Below are 22359 nucleotides of genomic sequence, written 5' to 3'. Positions count from 1 at the left end.
ATATCATTTGTCTGTATGGATGGGTAGTGAAGATCCTCAGAGCTGTAAGACATCACCAATACACTGGCAGGAACATGGATTGATAGCATACAAAGGACGCTACTGTATTAAAATAATTACATTAAATGAATACAAATTGTATTGGTAATTTTCATTTTAAATATTTGGGTATGGAGGAGGGGTATTTAGGTAAGAAGTCATCAGGTTTTTTTTATTATGGCCTGGTAGGTAAAATTTGAGTGTCTGCTGTACTTTTCTTTATAGACCCATGCCTTATTTATAAGGAGTAGTTTGGAAATGTTGCCCAAATTTGCATATCAGAACACTGTACTTTGTCAGATACCAGTTTTGACTTTTGTCAGTGACTCAGTTGAACTATTGGGAAACACAGACCAACTATGGATATCAGAGTCTGGGAGGATTTAGGATGTACTTATGGGTGAAGAGAGTGTATAGTAAGATGCATTGGCTGTATGTAGCAGAATAGCATTGGTGGGCAGGTGCCCGGAGTTGCCTGTTATTCTTTTGGTACCCACATCTTCAACTTTAAATTCAAATAAATTTCATAGATGAGAATTGATCTGGGTTGCTTAGTTTGATATTAGACCCTTATGATAGGGTTTATTTTGTTTTAAGCTTTGTACCAAGTGCTTTCTATGGATCTTTCCCTCAGAAGAATCCTGGCTTTATCTCTATTTTACATATTAGGAGGCTGAAGTTCAGACAAGTCAGGTTAGGTCATTTGCTCCAATGACAGTTTGTAAGTAGAAGAGCCAGTATGTGGACCCAGGAAAAATTAATAGCACCTGGCTTCCAGAGCCCTCCTTCGTTGTCCTTATTTGTAAGTTGCAAGAAATACAGCTTCTACCTTATACAGTTTTGAATATCAGTTGCAATAATGCAGTAAGGTACCTTGGGCAGTGCTTGGCTCCTAGCGGGTACTCAGTATTCATAGTTGTTATTAGTCACAGTTTCTCATAATAACTATCATAGTGCTAGGAGGATACTTAGTATTTTTCACTTAAAGCATTGTGTTTTCTTTATTAAACCACTCAAAAACTGTGAAGAAAAAAAAGAGATATTGAGCAACAATAAGAACAGAAGGCGAAGTATGATAAAGTGCTATGTTGAGCCCATTGGTTAAAGGTTGTATTAGTGAATCTTGAAGGATTTCACATGTAAAAAGAGGAAAACCAAGCCACGTCTTGGGGAAGTCAGTCTGTACTTCATGTTTGCCATTCTTCCCCTTATTTTTGTTCTCACACTGCTCTCTCAGAGATCAGAAGGGCTATACTCAAAAGGCCAGCTCCCTTTCGTATCTGTATAGCTGGGTGGCCCTAGGCTTTTTTTTTTTTTTTTAAATGGCAGGTCCAAATGACATTAAAATTCAAATTTTCATTTATCTTAAATATTGAACTAAAGAATTCAAAGCAATTAATAAACTGTGTACTTTAATCTAGGAAAACAGAAATTGGACATTTTTATGTGATTCTGTAAATTTTTCAGTGATTTGGAATGAATGAAAAGTTGAAAGTGCAATGAGGACTTCCTTTTCCAGTTTTGAGGGCCTATATTAAGAAGTAGGAACCCTTGATACTAACAGGGTTAATTACATGTTTTGCCCATGCATTTTTCTCACTGGTAACTTATACAGGAAATTAAAGCCTTAGAAATTATTTTTTATCCTTCCAATAATTTCCACCATTTTTGGTTGTTTTTTTTTTTTAAATGGTAATTTAAAAAAAAAGATGTTATTTATTTATTTATTTAGAGGGTGTGTGATTGGGGGAGAAGCAGAGGGAGCGGGAGAGAGAGAGAATCTTAAGTAGACTCCACACTGAGCACAGAGCCCGAGAGGGGTTTAATCTCACTACCCTGAGATCATGACCTGAGCCAAAATCAAGAGTCAGACACTTAACCAACCGGCCCCTGTATTTACTACTTGTTAGATAATGACAGAAAGCATGCATAATTTCACTTTTTGGAACTTACTTTTGCATGCAGTCCAGGAAAATTTTACACTGTTATTTCTAAATCTTTATAAAATAAAAAATGCATGTGTAAGTGTATATGTGTATGTGTGTATTTTTAAAGCTTGTAAAATTTCAGCTGAAACTCTCTAGGAGCCCTGAATTAAATTTAGGTTGCAGGAACATTTCCTTCTTAATTTTTGCTCTTATTTTTGTTTCTGTAAGTTGGACTTACAGACTGTGACAGATATTCAAAATAAAAAACATGAAAGCTTCTGCCTTCCCACTTGGAGAAAGCACCTGTAAGCAAACAACTATGACACATCTGCCTAGGAGTTCTGATATTATTGCCTTGTGAAACATGATCAAAATCCTTGTTCTGTCTCAGGCTTCAGATTCTCCCATCAGTTTGAAACAACAGAGCACTCAAAGGTGCCTGGTGTGGTCTACTACTGTTTCAAGTACTTCGCTTGCTGTAGTTTATTAAGTAGACTTTTATTTTGCTATCTATACCTATCACTTAAGCAAAAGCTTTGCATCCTTTGTGTTGGGGAGGGGTGCTAAATTTTGTGGGCTATTGCTTAATTTAGTGTACAAAACCTGACAAACACTATGTTCTAGACACATTTTCTAGGAATGCTGTATATTCTCCAAGTCCTGGGTTCCCGTCCTCCCAAGCAAAGGCAACCATGAAAAGGGAGGGACCAACAACTCGAATTAAAAATGAGTCCGATTTTAAAATGGCAAGATCCGCCCCCCCACTCGGGGGGCCCCACTTCTAGGGGCAGTGGAAGGGGAAATAGAAAAATTTCGATAGTGCTTCCAAAACATGTACACGGATTCGCTTCCGTCTCTCTCTCTTCATCTTACACTGATTTTATGGTCTCTTTGCTAAATGAGAAGTTCAAGTTCTCCGGGCGCACGCCGTGACCTCTAGTGGTGGGCATCGGGCGAACACCAGCCTTCGGGCTGACACCTGGGATGGCACCTGGGCCGCATTTCCTTGCCGGCCCGTGGTTTCCTACATATTAGGCGGCGGCTTGCCATTCATGCTTTTTGACAGCTGCGCGGCCGCCTGCGAACTGAGAGCGAAGCGCTCCCTGCACCAACCCTGCGCCCCTGCTCCAAAGCCCCTGGCGGGAGGGCCGGACGGCGACAACACTCGATGGTGTTTCGGGGCCCGCCGGCCGGCTCGCTTCTCCATAGGTGGCTGCGTTTCCGACTTCGCCCTGGCTCCACTCCGGGGGCTTGACGTGCAAACTTCGCCGGAGCGAGCTGAGAGGGAGGGACCGGCGAGGGGGAGGAGGCGGCGGGAGGCGCCTCTGCTTAAGGGAGCCGGTCGGGCGCCGCCGCTCGGACGGACGCGCGGACGGAAGGAAGGAGCGGGGCCGCCGGGCCCGGCCCGGGGATGCGAGCGGCCTCAGGGTGGGCAGCCCGAGGGTCGGGGGTGCGTCTTCGGGCCTCCCCGCCGCGGGCAGCCGTGGCGGGAGCAGCCCCGGGCGCCGGCCTCCATGCGGGTCTCGGCGGCAGAGGCAGGCAAGGGACCCTGCGCCGTGGTGGCGGGCCGCCGCCGGCTCGTCCCCTCCCCCGAGGGGCCGCGGGAGTCGAAAGCGAAAGCGAGCCCGGGCCACGGACTTTGCGCCCGGGGCGGGGGGTGGCCCAGGAGGAGGCGGGTTGGGAGGGCTGGGCGGCCGGGGGGCGCTGTCAGCGCGCCCCACCCGGCCTGCGGGCCGCGCACGCCGCCGGAACTCCCCGGCGCCTCCTTAAAAGCGGCCCCCGCGCGACTCTTTTCCCCCTTTTTTGTTACATTGTAGGAGCGGAAAGAATGTCGGAGCGGGCCGTGGATGACGTCAGGGGGGAGCCGCGCCGAGCGGCGGCGGCAGCGGGCGGAGCGGTGGCGGCGGCCGCCCGGCAGCAGCAGCAACAGCAGCAGCAGCAGCCTCCGCAACCCCAGCGGCAGCCGCCGCCGCCGCCGCCGCGGCGCCTCCGGCCGGAGGACGGCGGCCCCGGCGCCGCCTCCACCTCGACCGCTGCCGCAATGGCGACCGTCGGGGAGCGCAGGCCCCTGCCCAGTCCAGAAGCGATGCTGGGACAGTCGTGGAATCTGTGGGTCCAGGCTTCCAAACTTCCTGGGAAGGACGGTGAGTGTCCACGCCCTCCTCTTCCCCAAGTCCTTTAGTCCCCCATCTTCTGACCCTTTCCCCCTCCCCCCACCCTGTGACCCGCCCCCTCGGGGGTCAGAGATGCTATCGCTCGGTTGGGGTACGCGGAGGTGCCCGCACCTATTCCGTGCGTGCGTCAGCATGCGTCACACTCCCGGCCACTGATCTGCCTCTCCCCTCCTCCTGTGTGTGTGTATCTCCTAGGGACGGAATTGGACGAAAGTTTCAAGGAGTTTGGGAAAAACCGCGAAGTCATGGGGCTCTGTCGCGAAGGTGAGTCCAGCCTCCCATTGGAGTTTCTGCAAGCCCTGAGGAAGTTTCTAGCGGGCTTCGCCAGGGTGGGAGACTTTATCCCACCTTACCCACTCCTTATCCCAGTGAGGATTCTGCTGTCTGAGGAGGAAGAAGGGGGAGAGCCGAACGTTTGGAAAATCTGGTTTGCGGGGCTTCCTGTAACGGGGAGCATCCCGGAACCCTTCACTTCTAGGCCTAACTTGGTGCAGCATGAGGTGCATTGCTCAGTGATAAGGTTTGGGGACCAGCAGTGAATTTAACCCAAATCCTTATGGTCTGACCCTCTTCCCAAGAGACACAAGTGAAGAAAGAAATTTTTCGCCTTGAAAGCATTTCCACGCATGCTTTAGGAGGCTTTGGAAAGGACATTTTGCTACCAGAAATTTTCTGCTGGCAATCAGAATTGATTTCAAACTTGAGAAAAGATAACGCTTTATCTGTGTGGCCTTATTTCTATGGGATTTAAGCTACAAAGTTTAGGATGCCTCAGAAGGATCATTACAACTGAAGAGCAGTTAGCCAGAGGGTGTGTGTGTGTATGTGAGTGTGAGTGTGAGAGCTGCTTGAGGAGCAGTTGGCCAGAGGGGTGTGTGTGTATATGTGTGTGTGAGCTGCCAAGATCAGGGCAGGAAAAAGTCCAGAATTTTATTTGGTGAAACAAGCCTTTAGTGTTTGTAGTTAGTGAAACCAGAGTCTGATTATAGTCAGTTTTTAATAAAACTGTTTGATACTTAGGGAAATACTTGTAGCTAAAGGTATGTTTCTAAATGGAAGCTCTGGTATCTAAAAATCGTCAGACTTTTTTTCAGATTTATTTTTATTTAAATAGTCAACTTTGCTATCTAATGCCTGTGCCTGGGCACACTGCGGTCCAAAGGGACTTCTGGAGGCCAGTCGACTTTAGGTTCAATTTAAGTTGCTCTTTTAGTGGTAGTAAGGACAAGGGCTTACATGAGTTTTGGTATCCAAAATACTGAGTTTATATTCCCCAATGCAATTTCATTCCTCACGTGTAGCCATTAACTTTGGCATAATGTCCAGAGCCCAAGAATTGGTAGAACTTCGGCAAGCTGAATGTTTTAAAGCCCAGAGTTGGCCCGTTGTTACTGTCTCCATATTTACTTCTTGTTTTTAGAGCCTTTTTTTTTTTTCCACGTTCGCTGTTTTGGTGTTTTGAACTGGCCTCTTGTTGGCCTCTTGGCACTGCGAGGAAGAGTAATACCAGTGGCAGCTCTGTGAGGGCTTCCAATTGGAACAGATTATAGAGCAAATTAGTTGATTTTGAAAATGAGAATCGCTGTTTGAGTTTGAAGGAAAGAGAGGGAAAGCAAAGGACTTGCTGGCGATGTTGCAATAGGAAAAATCAGTTGTTAGTCCGGTTTTAGTGTTGAGTTGGCAGTCCGCCTGAGCTTAAAAAATTAAAATCACTAGGTGGCAACTCTCATAGGAAATAGTTGGAGTAGAGTATTAGAGGACCTGACCCACTCTTGTTCTTAGTTTTTATTCTTTGGGTGTGGATACATTTCCCATAAAGAGTTTCTAAATCTGTGTGAAAACAGTGTGCTAATTATTGGTAATTCCCCAATAGAGGATGAGTAAGTTTATTAGTATTTTACTGGGCAACTTGGTCTGGACTGACCCAACCAAATTTAGTGGCCTGAACCCAATTTTTGTCATACTATTTTCTGCTGGGACATACTCATCAGCAGGTTTTCACCATGAGGATCTAAGACCTCTCAACTATCTTCTTAAGGCAAAAAGGTATCATAGATTTGGTTGTGTATGCTTCTGGCCTATTAAATGATGAGTGATTTTTAAAGGTGGTGTTTTTTTAAAAGGTGCTCTAACCATTCAGGATGCTGAAGGGACCAGGATGGCTGAAATTCTGCCTGGCGGCTTTGAGTAGAGACTGAAGTTTTTAATTCAGTCAGTTCTTGATTCATTTGTGACTTGAAGGATTTTCTGAGACAATTTTAATACTCAAGCATGAGAACATTCAGCACTCACGCAGTGGGCTCTGTTTGTCTAACAAATAGCTCATGTTAGACTGTTTAAGAAATGAAAATACAGGGGCACCTGGGTAGCTCAGTCGGTTAAGCAACTGCCTTCGGCTCACATCATGATCCCAAGGTCCTGGTATCGAGCCCCATGTCAGGTTCCTTTCTCACTGGGGACCTTCTCTCTCTGTCCTTTTCCTGGCCAGCGCTCTCTCTCTCTGTCAAATTTAAAAAAAAAAAAAAAAAAAAAAAACTTAAAAAAAAAGTGAAAATACATTTTAAATTTATCAAAAATTATTAGACCAGTTATCTTTTGTCTTTGGGTAGGATTATCTGTTTCCAAGAAGAGGTGTATGGAACTAAATCTGTACTAATTCCTCTTGACAAGGAGGTTAAATTGAGATGAAAATGTAGATAAATTGATCATATTGTCAAAGCGCTAAGAATCAAAAACTTCCATGTTGGAAGATGTCTAGAACTATGGACCGGACTTTTTTTTTTTGGAAGATTGTATTTATTTATGTGTGAGAGAGAGAGAGAGCATAAGAAGTGGGAAGAGAGGGAGAGGGAGAAGCAGGCTCTCAGCTGAGCTGGGAGCCTGATATGGGGCTCGATGCCAGGACCCTGAGATCAAGACCCGAGCCAAAGGTAGCCGCTTAACCAACTGAGCCACCCAGGTGCCCTTGGACTTCTTGAGTTCTCTCTCATCCAGTTCATGATTGTGGACCTACGGGTTAAAAACCGGGGTATGAGAGTAGGTTGCTTAACCTTGCATTTGTTATTTTACCTCTCAGAATCTAGCTTTCCCTTTTTGTAAAAGGAGATGATGGTAACTGCTTCCCAGGGTTGTTGGAGTGGATTTTAAATTAGATAACATATGGAAAATGACTCTGTGCATACTAATTCTTACAACCCTTTAAGCTGTTGAAACTCTTAGATTTGATTTCTGAATTCGATATTTATCTAGGTCAGGGGATTTTAGTCTGGGACTTAAATTTAAATGGGCTTCAGGATGGTCATCTTTGCCTTGGAATCGTAGGAAAAACTAGGTATGTCTACTTTGTAGGGCAGGCATTAACAGCTTCTCTTGAATTCTTAAGGATCTTTCATATATCTCTAACCCCAAAATTCAGAACTCCTAAGCCAGGATTTCTTTCTCTTTTTCTTCTTGTAGCTTAGTTCGGCCACTTCCCTCCTGACAAGATTGCCCAAGGGCTAATGCTGCAGGAGAGGTTAGAAGTATTGATTGAGATGGAAGTGAGATTATTTGTGGTTTAGCTAATATATCATCCTTTTTCTTCCTATTAGCACAAGTGGGCAAATGTTAGGATAAAACTGCAGTTATCTTTCAGAGGTCAGCCTATTTTTTGTTTGCATTCTCATATTTTCATTGCTTTTTATTTTCTGTAATTTATAATATTAGTTGATAACAGAGTTGATCCATGTGGAAATAGATGGATAATAATTTCTACTTTTTTCAAATGATTAAACTCAGAAAACAAATTACCCTCTTTTCCAAAGGTGACTTGTGAAATTCTACATTTAACAAAATTATTTTTAGGTGAACTCAATTGGTATGAGTAACTGATTAAGGTTTCCATTTTAGTGCCTGAACATATAGGGAGCCTTAAAAAATGAAAATGTTAAATGCCTTAATTTCATGGCAGATTTTAAAAAATAAATGATGTCATTGTGAGGGTCAATAGTAGAGTTAGAAAAATGACATTTTGTTTGGAAAGTCATCCCTAACCTCTTATAAGCCACCTGTTGTAAAACAGTCAAAGTAGCCTGTACTTTTCCTTCCCATAAACACTTCAAACTGTCACCATTGGAAAGTACGTATTATGTGGTGACTCTTTCATTAGAATATCCACTCCCAGAGGACTGGAGCATTGTCGATGGAGGCACATTCAGCTTCTGCACAGGTTGTGCTCAGTAAAAACTTGTGACCCAAAATGGATTAATCGGGCTACTTTCAAAGATTCAACTGAGTCACTAAAGGATGAAGAGGTCAAATAATAAATTTTTGACTAACCCCCCTCCCCAAGTACCTACTTTGTGGAAGGTAGTCTTTATGGCCCCAGGGGAGGCCAGAGGCTGTCTTTCAGCACTTCCTGTTGCTTTGTCCTGAGTTTAGCACTTCATTTACACTTTCCAGAAAGTGCAGACAGGACACCACCTCTCTTATCTGTGATATTTAGGCAAGGGAGTAGGATGGCAACCCAGAGTGATAGCCACACTTGATGACAGGTGATTTCCCTGTCATAATAATGATGACATAATTGAGCCTAGGGCAAGATGAAAAAGAGGTTAGTTGGCATCTACAGGCAGCTAGATTAAAAGAAAAGAGAATAAAAGACTGGCTAGGAGGTGGGGAGCCTCAATCAACAGAGACAGAGTCAACAATACCCAAATTTTTCTTTCCTGGGGGAAAAAAATTTCATAGTTACTGAAAACAAATAGGTATCTGTGTGAAGTACTCCAAAAATAATTGCATTATAGGCATAAAACCCTCTTCCTGAAGTGAAGAACATTTCTGTTTTTCTCTAGGGTTTCTCTCTTGTTTCTCCCCCCCAACTTTTTCTTATGGACAATTTGAAATCTACGGAAGTACAGAAAAAATTTTGATGAGCCTCCTTGAATCCATCATACAGCTTAAACAACTCATGAGGCATGGCCCAATCTTGTTTGACCTCTACTCTGTTCCCCACACTGAATTATTTTGAAGCATGTTCCCGACAGCGTGTGATTTCTCTTGGTTTTCTTTTCTCTGCTTACACAGATTTCAACTTGCCTCCTGCAAAATGGGAGCCTATCTGTGAGCTCTGTGTTCTTTTGCTGCAAGCCGGGCTGCCGTTTTCTGACCTCTTCCAAGGGTGTGCGAGGGTTCTGCAGGTGGCAGTGTTTGCATTCTGCCTACATCTCAAGTGGAGATGGAAACTGAGCCTCAGATGGGAATCAGTGAGGTTCAAGTTCACTGCATCTGAATTCTGTTAATACTCATTTCAGGAGCACTCAGGTGATTCAGGTGCAGGTCACCCACATTTGATGCTTTGTGCGTGGGAGTTAGGGCTGCATTGATAGTGGGCAGTGTCCTTGCTGACAGTTCCTGTATGTAACTCTCCACCTCTGAGTCTGCACTGACTTGGGGGTGAACGACCCCCTGGAGGCCTCGAGACCCTCCCACAACAGGGATTCCTTCCCCATGATTCTGGCTCCTTAGCTCTTTTAGTGCAAACTGTAGCCCGTGTGTGGACCAAACTGGGCCTGCAGCCTAGGTAAGAATGGTTTCTACATGGTGAAGCACTAGAGGGAAACCTTAAAAGAAAACTAGTTATTCCATGACCTGTGAAAGACACATGAGATTCTGATGTTAGAATCCATAGTAAGGCTTCAATGCACACAGCCCCAGCCGCTCCTGTACTGATCATCTGTGGCGGCTTTCTGCGTACATGAACAGCGGAGTCAAGCAGGTGCAGTTGAAGCCATGCTTCGGCTTTTGGGTCTTCCGGGCCCACAATGCCTGTTTAGTTCTTGAAAGAAAAAATTTGCCAGTTCTGGTTCTAATGGGTTCCTTGGTTAATGAAGGGAAACTCATTCTGCAGAGTGTGCTTTTGGTACTCCTCGAACTTTTCTGTTCTGAAGGGGACGATCTTTAAAATACTAAAATTCATTCTTCTTAAACCAAAAGTTTATTTGGTATTGCAGAAGTATGTTGGGTTAGAAGAAACATATGAGACTCTCTGTAGGGTTTTTTGTAGGAAGGATCCTGTCCTTGTCCACTTTTGTCATTTACTGCTGCTACTTCTCTAGGACCTAGATCTGTTTCAGAGCAATTCAGATACAGAGCATGAACAGAGCTGCTATTGTCGCAGCTTTCAAGGGCCTTCAACTGTGAGAGGGTGATGGTTGGCTTCTGTTAAGCCCGACTGGAGAAAGATTCGAACTTTCATGGGGTCTTCAAAAGGGTACCTGACTCCAGTTCTTCAGCATTTCTGCCCTTGCATTTGGTTTAGAAAGGCTGAAGCCTCGTTGGAGGTCGTCTTGGGACTTATAAGGCAGATTCACCAGAAAACAAATCTTCATTTTGATTGATGGAGAAGGTACACAGCATCTATATGTGTGCATTGTATCTCACATTTTTAAGACTTTGTGCTTGTTGAAGAGCGTAACATCTGTATAGTCCATGCTAAATTCCTCAACCCTCAAGGCCTTTTTCGCAGAAATCCTGTACATGAGCTGTAGTAGGATGGGGTTGCTGAGCTTTAACCCAGTTACAGTTTTGTTTCTTGCGATCTTTAACTTTGAGGGTGAAGCATGAGGAATTTATGCATCCTTATTGAATGACCTACATGTTCTATGGCCTCATTTCTCGTAAGCACATCGTGCCTTCTCGGTGCTGTGTTTCACAGATTACCTACAGGTGTGTGGACAGCTTACGTTTGGTGAGCCCTTTCATTCTGTGCCAGGGCAAGTGTCTCCTTAGGTAATCTTCGAAGCACTTGTGTGATCTAGGTAGTACCATTTCCCCTTTTACAGAGGAGGAAACTGAGGCTCAGAGAAATGAGGTACCTCAGCATGATCATAGAGCATGTAAGAGACTAACCCAGATCTGCCTGTCTCCGCGGCCCACGTGCGTGGCCCTTTGCTGTGCTGAGCCCGTTCCAGACTGCTCACCTGCTTTTCACGAGCTTGAGCAGGATGCTATGACCCTTGTTCTCTGTATGCTCAGCTAGAAAAACCGAACCTGACCGCCCTCCCCTGCAAATTCATTTTAAAGATACCAGAGCCTTTTCCTTGCTGTGCCTTACAGCAGTTTATATGTTGTATTTAGCAGTTCTTTTTATAAAATCTTTTCTTTGAGGGGGAGGGGAAGTGTGTGCAGTTTGCGTTAGAAGTAATTGGCTTTAAAAAAAGATTAAATGAAAGCTAAGGTTGCAGCAGATAGCAAACACAATCATCTGGGATTTGTGCCATTAGAAAGAATCCTTTAAAAAAAGAAATGAAATTCCACTATTTAAATAGTATTTCAGTGCAAGATTGCTTTTAATCACATTGATATTCAAAGTTTATGGCAGTATTTTTAATAAATGTGCCCCTCTGATTATTAAAGTATTTTTTGATTGAAGTTCTAAGGAGGAAAAAGAAGCCTGTTAGTAGACTTAACAGTCGGAGTTACTGTACTTTTGAAAGAAAGGCAGAGGATTACATTTATATTCATCTTGTACAGCAGGGATTATTATAAATGAGCAAAAGAAGGAAAAGAATGATTTTTGCGTTTCAGGCACTCACCGTAAAACTAGATTAAGTGTTCTCGTTCCTCTTTGTAATAAAGACCCTGTTAACATGAAGTGCTTTTTCTGCTCTGTGTAAGTTTATGGCAAGCAAAAGTCATAGGTTTTAGCCAGTTATAGCCACAGTCTTAAAACAGAAAATGTTTCCCTCTCAGGTTATACGGATGGTTTCCACAATCTTGAACTCCTGTAATGCAGTAGGAAAAAGAGAAATGTTTTTAACCAATGGCCCAGGGCTTCTGTATTTCAAACCAGAAAGTTTCCTAAATAAATTGGAGATCAGTGCTAGGGTTGCTGGCATTCTAGAATATATGTAATTAGACACACATATAATTCTTCCCATTATAAAAGTATGAGGGTCACTGTTCTGGAATTCAGGGCAGTTTTTTAAAATTGAAGAAAGTTTAAGAAAGGCACAGTGCACTGTTCTTGTTTTTCTTGTTTCTTTTAAGACTTCTTGGAGATCATCATGTATTTTTGGTACTTGAGAACAGTGATTTATTCATTTATTTTTTAAAAACTTTATTTATTTATTTGACAGAGAAAAAGAATACAGGCAGGGGAGCAGCAGAAGGAGAGGGAGAAGCAGCCTCCCTCTGAGCAGAGAGCCCAGTGTGGGGCTTGATCCCAGGACCGTGGGATCATGTCCTGAGCCCAGAGCAGACGCTTAACTGATGGAGCCACCGAGGCGCCCCGAGAACCATTGTTTTAAATCAGTTTCCCAAAGTGTTGGTTGTGCAGCCTTGCTTCTCTGTGCTGCTCTTAGGAGTTATGCAGGAAGGGGGTTCCATATGGTAAGTTTGAAAAAGGCAACTTTAGAGGCAGTCGTGGCCACTACCAATTCTGGAGTTACACAAACCTGGGCTCAAATTCGGGCTGTACTTGCTGAGTAACTAGCTTTGCTAAGCCTTGGTTGACTGGCCTATAAAATGGGAATAATAGTAGTACCTCATAGTGGTTGGGAGGATTAAATGGCATAATGCAGTTTCAGCACTTGGAACAGTGTCTAGCAGACCAACTGTTCACTAAATGTTAATTGCTAATTCTGTTAATTTTATCAGTGATGAGAACGCAGTGCCATGAGCATGCCTCTGATCAGGCGGAGGACCAGGGTGGTCAGGGAGCAGCAGGAAGTGAGATGCCAGTTTTCCTTCAGCAGGCCTTGTGTTGGCAGTCAGAGGAAACCTCAGTGTGCTCAAGGGAGCCGAGGGTAGGAAATGAACCCAGGTTTCAAGTTTTCTTGGACTCTAGTGAAAATGAGAAGTGGGAATTGACATTTCTTGTTTCCTCCTTTAGTCCTCTCTTTTTGACTCGCAGAGAACATACTAGTGTGGTTTTTTTTACCCGCTCCTGCGTGTGCACAGTGGCACTGCTCCTCTTTTGGAAGCCTCAAGTTTGTCTTTAGGTAGCTTCTTAAAATGTTTTACAAACCTCTTTTTCTGAGCAAGAAAGGTAAATTACAGCTAGTAGAACAAGGCATCCTCACGAAATTATGCAGTGGATAGGATGACAGAGGCACTCCTATTTATGTGATTTGGTGTGTGTATGTGTGTGTGTGTGTGTGTGTGTGTGTGTGTGGTAGTGGTAGTCACAAGGGGTTTTCTGCCTGGTGAGGGAATTTAGAAAATTGCCTTTTTAATTCTTGGAAATTTCCAGTCCAGCTTGAAGCAGTTCTTCATTTAAGTTACCTTGTTCTCTTTGGAAACTATATAGACAGATATGTTTTAATGGGGGAAAGAAATCATTGTTGTAGAAGTTAATACCTATTCATTATAAAGATTTTACAGATCACAGAAATATGGGACATGAAAACTGTCATTCTCTGTAATCCTGTTCCAGCCAATTTTAAGTCTTCGGTTATAGGATTTGGGCATAGGGAGATTCATACTTGATCAAGGACGCCCCTGTAGCTGCTCTGGGCACTTCACAATAAGCAGGACTCAGACTTGCTGGCCTGGTCATTTTATTTCCTGACAAGGTCCAGACCTTGTCTTTCGGCCGGCCTCAAGATATTTTGTCCAGCCTGATTCCTGCCTTGAGAATCCTCTGGCTGTTTTGCCTTTGTTCGTTTAGTTTTTATCTCACAAACGTGTGATAGACATTTTATGTGTACCTTTTGCTGGCCTAGAGTTTGAGGGTACAACTGCAAACAAGGTACGAACGCACAGCCCTAACCCCCAGTCAGGCAGTTGGTCAGCAAATATTTATGGAGTTACCCACTAAGTGCCAGGTTCTCTCATGGGTGTTGGGGATAGAGTGACACGAGTCAGAAAGAGCCCCTGCCCTCTGCCAGAGGGAGACACAGCAAATACACAAACATTTTTCAAGGGCATAGAGTGCTTGCTGTAAAGTAGGCTAATGATGTGGGGGTGGGAGGGGAGTTCTAGCCAACTTGACCAGGGAAGGCTCTTCGGAGAATCTAGCACTGGAGCTGAAATAGGAATGGTGTGAAAGAAGTGGCCACTGGATCTTCTGGGACTGGGGAAAAGAGTGTTCCAAGCAGAAGGAAAAAGCAAGTACACAGCTTCTGAGATGGGAATGAAGAAGAGTGCAAGAAAATGAGGCTTATGAAGGTCAGATCACAAAGGTCACAGTCAAGATTTAGGTTTATTCTCAGCATAATGGGAGCCTTCAGCAGGGCAATGGCCTGATTGTGAAGTGTGAAAACCATCAGGTCTTGTATGCTGAGTGATTTGAGGGGAGGGTGTGGGCCAAGCAGCTAGGTGAGAGGTGGTGGTGGCGGTGGCGGTATAGACGGGGGTCCTGTTAAGGGTATGTTTTGGAGGCAGATTTGATGTGACTTAGTGAAGAATTGGATGTGGATGATGGAAAAGGGTAAGAATTGAGCAGTCGAGTGCTACCTTAGTAAGCTGAGGAATGGTGGAGAAAGCGGAGACGCGGTCAGGAGCTCAGGTTTGGGCCACAGTGTATGTGATATACTTAGCATTCACGTGTGGCTATGGAGTCGGCAGCTGAGTGTACACTCTGGGGCTCAGCAGGACAGTGTGCGTGGGCGGCCGTGTGTCAGTTTGTGTCACCAGTGTACGGAGAACATGGAAGGCTGGGGGTCGGGGTGAGTTCCTTCAAGGTGCCAGTATCCATAAGGAGGGCCAATAGCAGAGCCCTCCTTGAGGAGGTGGGTGCATAGGAGGAATCTGCAGGGGGAGGGAGGAAGCTCCAATGGGCGGGAAGGGAATCCAGGTGAGCGGTGGTGTAGAATTCAAGTGAAGAAACACTTTAATTGAGGGGCGATTGCCTGTGTCAGATGCCGTGTGAAATGAAGTCAAGCCAGGCCAGGGAATTGATCTCTGGATTGGCAGTGTGGAGATGGTTAATGACCTTAAATCGGAAGGGTCGGAGAGACAAGCACCTCATTGGAGGGAGCTGTTGGAGGGTGGTAGGGAGGGGGATTGTTGCAGGGGGCTGTGAGGACCAGCACTGAAAAAGTGGAGAGGACAAACAAAGTGGGCAGGTGACCAAAAGGTTTTGCTCTGAGAGAGAGCGGAGATAATGCAGCAGTAGCCGGCTGGGAGCATGGATAAAGGAGACTAGGGAAGGTTTATTTTATTCCATTTTATTTTGTCTTATTTATATTGGATAATACTAGAGCATGTTTGTCTGCCACTGGAAGTATCCAGGAGTGGGGGATAATTGATTGCATGGGAGAAGATGGATCATCACAAGGATAATACTTTGAGATGGGAAAAGGGGATGCAATCAGAGTCCAAGTAGACAGGTCAACTTTGGATAGAATGAGGCTTTTTTGTGTTGTAATAAAGATTGTAGATTCAGTTATAGGTAAAATGTGGAATTGGGAGAAGATAAGGTAATTAGTTCTTTCCGTGAAGTAAGGGAGAAGTTAGGAGGTCATCTGTTGAGAGTGGACAGGAAAAAGAACTTTGTCCGCCACTTTTTCCAAGTAGATAGATGGGGTGGAGGAGGGTGGATAGCCAAGTAAACTGACTGTTATGTATCCTTTGGAGGCTTCCCAGTGTACTTGGAGGAAATCCAAACTTCCTAGCAAGTCCTTTGAGGCTTTGGATGGTGAGAGGGTAGGCCCAGGAAATCGGGAATCTTAGTAATACTGAAGTGGAGGACAGAATGAGTTGGTGGGAAGGCAGGGGTTAGGTAAGGGGGAGGCTTCCTGGAGTTGATAGGGAGAATTGGAGCTCTTGTTAATCCTTGAAGGAGTTAGCCAGTCTTGTGTGGGAGCAGCTTCTGAAGTGGGGACATCTCTGCGAGGGAGCCTGGAACCTGGTTACACCGGAGGGCAGGAGGTGAGCTGGTTGCAGCAGGAGGAAGGTCACTCCCGAGGAGGGTGGGTGTCGAGAGCTCAGCACGATAGCTGTCTGGAAATTGAACTGGCAGTGGCTAAAGTAGAGGTTGGAGGCCTGTGCGGCATTAGCTTACTTCCTTTACGTGAAATCTCACATGTCTAGGTAAGGATAAATTCAGAAAGCGAGGTTTGAAAATATAATTTCTAAAGTCTAAAGTGGATTGTTTCTTTCTGGTAAAACTCAGTGTTTCTTTTCTTTTCTTTTTTTTTTTTTTGTTTTGTTTTGTTTTAAAGATTTTTATTTATTCATGAGTGAGAGGGGCAGAGGCAGAGGGAGAAACCCCCTGATGCAGGACTTGATCCCAGGAGCCAGGATCATGGCCCAAGCCAAAGGCAGATGCCCAAGTGACTGAGCCACGCAGGCACCCTAAGTATTTCTTTTTGTTAGTATTCATTCATTCAGTCAGCCTATATTTACTGAGCATCTACTTTGTGCTAGATACTATTCTAATTTCAGGGTTCCAGAACTGCCCTCATAGAGCTTCTATTCTAGTGGAGGAGATAGGCAACAGTTTAAAAAAAAAAAAAAAAAAAAAAGAACCTCTGAATGTTAGGTGGTAATGAGTGTTGTGAAGAAAGATGTGTATGGAAGGGTACAATTTGAAATAGGGTGAGGGGTTTTCTGAACCAAGACTTATAGACTATGAAGGTGTGAGTCATCTGGATATCGTGGATGAGCTTCAGGCAGAAGGAACAGCAAATCCAAAGGCCCTGGTGGGAGAGGATCCTAGGGTGTTGACATAAAGGCAGGGGACCAGGGTGGCTGGGGAACAGTAGAAGTCACATGCTGCGGGCTTGGGTGAGTTGGGGCAGCAGGTCCCATTGGGCTTTATAGCCTTGTAAAAATTCAGATCCTTTTCCTGTGGCCCACAGGCTTGCTTGGTTTTGCCTCTGCCAGGCTGTCCAGCCTTCTCACCTTCATTTTCCCCTTTACCTACACTGCCTTGGGGGTATTAGCCTCTTTCCGAATCTTCACACACTCCGGGCTCTTTCCTACTTCTGAACCCTTGCATATGCTGAATCCTTGCACATGCTGTTCCCTCTGCTTGGGCTAGTGCTGCTGTTTCTGGCCCCACACCTTCCTTAGCTTAGGCGTCCCTTTCCTAAAACGATTCCTCTGTGCTTTGTAGTCCTCCAAAAGCTGTCCATTAGTATCCTGTGATGATGGAAAGTAAGCCACCACTCTTACTAAAATGTGACCTTCCTGTTAGATTTGGGGTGTAAATACCAGGTAGAAGGAGTTATCACGACACAGGTCTTGGCTAAATTTGCAAAACAGGTCTGCCTAGAGGAAAGAACAGTATATAGACTACCTGCTAATAATGTTCTTTGGCTTCTTGGTTGTTTGGGAGGCCCAGTAGTGTTCACTGCAGTAACATTCGTTTCCCTGTTGGATATAAAGTTTGATAGACCCTTGTTCATTATTGCTTCCTGTGTTCCAGCACCCTCTTTTTGGTTGACTAACAGTGTGCCGTGAAGAGAGAAACGGTTTTGGTTTTGGAATAACTGGTTTTGTAGGAATAAATGACAGTGTGCCTGAATCCCTCTATTACGTCATCGGGGTTTTCTTTCCCCAGATAAACTCTGTGCTTTTTTTCGGCTTCTGAATAGGAAATTTATTTTCTTCCTTTCCTTTATTCCTGTTTCTAGGCCTTTTTCTGTCTCCTCTGATGAACCACTGTACTAGGGACGAGCTCAGAGTTTACTGTAGATTTTATGTACTACACTTTCTGTTCCTCCTCTCTTCCTTAGCTTAATGTCTGAGGAGCTTTTCACTGTTAACTGGCAGCTGCAATGGCTATTTCTTTAAAAGATCTTGTGTGTTTGGTAGATGTTTTCCTAAAAGCTGGTGGCTGTTACTGAAAATAATCTGTTGTGTGAGTTTACAGTCTCTCTATGAATCATAGTCTCTTCTCATTAAAGAGATAGTTATGTCAGGGTGACAAATAAAACAACTAATTTTGTTGTAGTTTGAAAACCAAACCATCCAGATAGATTAGTCAAATTGGTAGGCACTAGTATTCACCCATTGCCATGTAAGTGTTTGTAGAAATTTTGCAGAGATCCTCTTTTTTCTCCTTGCTAATAATTCTGAAATAAAAACAGCTCCTTAAATATAGGATTTCAATAAATGGCATTTAAGAATTATGAAACATGTCAAATCCTGTTAGCTGCATGGTTTACATACCCATTTTACTTAACACTGGGAAAATGCTTTTAAGAAGTACTTTAGAACTCGAAAAATTAAGCATTTTAACCCATACCTAGTAACTAGTATTAGTGACTCTCATTACTTGACCACTTCCTGTGTGCCAAGCACTCTACCAGAGCTTTACATGGATTGCCTCACTTAATCCTTACAAAGTACTGCAAAACAGGTACTTATATTATCACCGTTATATATATATATATATTTTTTAAAGATTTATTCATGTGAGAGAGAGTGTGTGCATGAGCAAGCAGGAGGGGGTGGGGGGAAGGGAGAGAGAGAATTAGGCCATGCAGGGGTTCATTTAAAACCTGAAGTAAACATAATTTCCAGAATGCATGGTGGAGAAATTGTTAACGCTCTGAAAGTAAATCCTAATAGTTTATTAACTGAAATAGAAAAAAGGAATTTAGACATTTCTTAAATGTACCAGGGAAGTGGCATGTATACTAATCTTTGAGGACAGTGTCTTCATCTAGGCAGATAAACAAACACAGCTAATACAGTCTTTTATAATAATGAACAAAGATGCTTGTAATCTGGAGATTCTCCAGGAGTGTTTCTTTTGAGAATGAGACTCACTAAATTTTCCTGTCTCACTTACCAAAGCATTTTTCTCGTTGGTATTAAGTAGCTAAATTGATTGATCTGATCTTTCATTCTTGTTTTTGCAACTCTGCTGGCCTTGTTGGTAGTGCTTCCCAAAAGAGAAATAGGTTACAATAACAACAAAACTTCCCATCAGGTTTTTTGTTTTGTTTTGTTTTGTTTTTTGCTTTGGTCATGTCGTGTTGCTGTGGTCTTGCCTATGTGCCTCACGACTGGCACAGACAAGTGGGAGTTTTCTTGAAGGCCAGGCCAGCCTGCTCTTCATGGCTGCAGAGCCACTCCCAGCATTCTGTCTTTACTCTGCACACGGTGGGTTCACGCTGCCTGTTGTCAGTGCAGACATGATTGAGGGGCTCTCCAGCCATCTATAGGAACTGGAAATTACCTGCCCCATAGCCTTGGGCAGGAATCTAGGGTTTTGAAATGGTTATGTTTGAATTGGACAGAATTAGTTAACTACTTACCTTCTTTCTATATTCTTTCTATTTTCTTTCTTTCTTTCCTTCCTTCCTTCTCTCTTTCTCTCTTTCTTTTAGGGGAAAAATAGATCTTTACGTATATTTTAATGGTTTTCAAATAATGCTGAGTACTTTGACAGGTCAGACTTTAATGTTTGATTTTGGTAAAATTTAGCAGCTCCTGTTCAGAGACAGCTTTTCCTTAAATTTTAAAAGATAACAAGTTTTTATTTTTATTCCCAAATCCCCAGGAAATTTCCAGTGCTGTCAGTTTTATGAAAAGGTAATTAGGGAGGGAGTAGGGAATATGTCTTGCAAGCGGTTGGTTTGGCATCATCACTCAAGTTCTTATTTGCCTGATGAAAATATCTCGTAATAAGATCCCTTTGTGTGCAGCCCCTCCACAGCTTTCCCTGGAAGGCCTTGGCCATAATTATGTCTATATCTGGGCACTGTCAAATGAAGAGAGGGGCCAGAGCAGATGAACCGTTGCCTGATCTTTTTCAGATCCCACAGTTTAAAATCTGGGGTGGCTTCTAACATACCCCTATTGCTTAAGGATTTTCGTATCAAGGTTTAAGACACTGGACAGGTGGCTACTTCTTTGGAGACATATTAAGAGCATGTGCACTGATTTTGTTAAATATGGCTGTGAAGTACCATATGGGGCATGGGAGAGTAGAGCAGTCTCTTTCAGACAGCCACTAAAGAATTAAAAGTGCAACACAGAGGGGTCTAAAAGAATCAGTACTTAAAGTTGGAGTCAGTGGAGTGTATAGTGGAAGTTCTAACTTCTTGTTTTTACTGCTGATCTTACTTACTTGTAAGCACACGCACAAAAAAGTGGAGGGGAAAACATGACACTTAATTACTCAAAATTTTAACTTAGTTCTGATAAAAGGTTTGTGGCAATAACCTGTGGATTACCGTGTGTGGAATCGATGCATATAGGGTGCCTCGCCTTGACTATAGTGTCAGAAAGGAAGAGCTCTGGAGACTGAGAGAGGGCGTTCATGAACTTGCTCTTACTGCAGAAAACAAACCCAAACCCTGGCCTCTGAGGCCCCTCACGGACCGATCCACTGTTCCCCTTAGAGCCTTTTGCTTTCTCTTCAGAAAAAAAGGCACATTATTGCCATATCCTTTCTTTTTGCTTTGTTTTCAGTGCCCTTGGCTATATTTTTTCTGGGATAGGTGGTCTCCTTTGTACACCTACACCCTCTTTAAATTACATCCCCCCCCCAAAACCCTCCACTCTTACTTCAGGAAAAGAGTTAATGTGAAATTCTGCTCCCTTTTAACATTTCCGATCTCATGTCATGATGTAGGTGACCGCTATGAATTGTGACTGTTACGCCCTTGTGTCAGGACAGAGATGCCTTTAAGTGGAGAAGTGGGCATGGACCTACGAAGAAGTAACTAATGCTAGGGCTTTGAAATAAGTGGTTCTCAAACTGGGTTTATTTGAGCAGTGGGAGGTCCTTGAACCCCTTTGTAGATACATGCAAAATACCGTCGGTATTTGCCTAAGTACAGTTTTCTAAAAAGAGAGTATACTTTTGAACAGATACTCAAAGGCCTTTTAAAACCCAATAGGGTTTGGCACCACCAAAAAATAACCAGACTTCGTATAAGCTTGTAACTAGTCTCCATTATTATGCTCTTTGTAGTTAAAGCAGGTTTTTTTGTTCATATACAAGATAATTTTTAAAAAACTCCTATTCAGTTTCTAAATCTTTTGTTTTAATGAATGATTTCACAGCACAATTTTTTTAAATTATTTTCATTAGAAACTTATAGTATTCTGGCTGCATTCAAAGTTAAGAGTCATAGTTGACCAGCCTGAGACGAGAAGTTACCATTTTTTTGTCATAATGATGCCTGTAGGTCTGCATCATCTCAGACACACAGGCAAATAAAGAGTAAAAGCCCAGTCCTTCCTGACATTTTGTCATGAAACTGTTTATAAATTCTGAGCACATAAGGGACAGACTTTAGGACATGAGGGTGATCTTTCTGAGACTCACATTAAATAATGTTTATTATTGCTTAAATGACTTGTTCTTGTTTAACTGACTTCATAGATGCCCATTGCCCTTAGGGTAAAGCGAAAACTGTTCATGAGGCTGTGGGACACAGTTCTGTTTATCTGAGGCCGCCATAGCATCTGGGCTCCTTAGTCTTTCCCTCTGGGTTATGTCTGTCTCTGTGCAGGGTAACTACCCCCTTACCCCAGACACCCTTCCTTTTGCTGCTGCCTTCTTTCCCCTAATTCCCTCCCCTCAAAGAAAAATAACTTTCATCTCTCAGGTCCCACATTTGCCCTTTAGTTCTTTCAGGCAGCCTTTCTGGACCTGTGGTCCAGCTTTAAGCCTGCTGCATGCTTTTTGTGTTCAACCATAAGGAGAGCTTCCCATGTCATCGCATTGAGTTCTGCCTTTTTTTTTTTTTTTTTTTTTTTTTTTTTAAACTACTGCTTTGTAGATTGTATTTGGGATATACTATGGTTGTTTAAACTAAATCTTAGTGGGTGGATATTTAGGCTCTTGGTAGTTTTGCTAATTTTATCAACAGTACTTCTCCAAGTTCCTTAGCACCAGTGAAATTTTTATTTGCTGATTTTGTTAATGAACAGGCAAATGGAAGGTATATTTAAGTAGATAATGCCCAAGTGCCCTCCAGAGAGGCTTTTCTGGTGTCGGAGGTCCATTTGGATGACAGAAAAGTTTGTTGATGGCTGGGAGCACAGTTCCTTTCTCCTGGAGTCTATCTCTCCTTACGGAACTGTCAGGCTCACCTTTTTACCCAGACTTCCTACTTCCCGAGTTCTGGGCTGTTGAAAATGCAGTCTTCAGTTCTGCAGAAACTTAGAGCCCTGTGATTTGAAAATGCAGTCTCCCCTTCAGAGTGTTGTTGTTAAAAGAAGAGTTCCTTGTATGCTTCCTGGTTACAATGATTGTCTTCATCTGAGAATCACAGGTACCGGACATATTCCCTCTTCAATCTATGCGGAATTGGGGGTACCATTTT

The 22359-nt window shown here is 43.4% G+C and overlaps 1 protein-coding gene across 3 annotated transcripts in view; it reads left to right on the top strand.

The window, feature by feature from the left end:
- The window catches only part of ATXN7 (ataxin 7), a 137415-nt gene that overhangs the window by 42973 nt on the left and 72083 nt on the right, over nt 1-22359 (top strand). For 2 of the 3 annotated variants that reach the window (XM_082727064.1, XM_082727065.1), the window contains exons 3-4: nt 3785-4111; nt 4337-4405. In XM_082727064.1, the coding sequence (XP_082583190.1) occupies nt 3796-4111; nt 4337-4405 (385 nt within the window). In that variant the 5' untranslated portion in view covers nt 3785-3795. Of the gene's footprint in view, nt 1-3330; nt 3396-3784; nt 4112-4336; nt 4406-22359 lie in introns of those variants that run through there. The other variant, XM_082727067.1, reaches the window with a different exon arrangement.

Source organism: Mustela nivalis (genome assembly GCF_964662115.1).
Source record: "Mustela nivalis genome assembly, chromosome: 1".
In the NCBI taxonomy this organism is placed as follows: domain Eukaryota; kingdom Metazoa; phylum Chordata; class Mammalia; order Carnivora; family Mustelidae; genus Mustela; species Mustela nivalis.
Note: the sequence above shows the minus strand (reverse complement) of the source record. Positions and strands in the feature narration are given on the sequence as shown.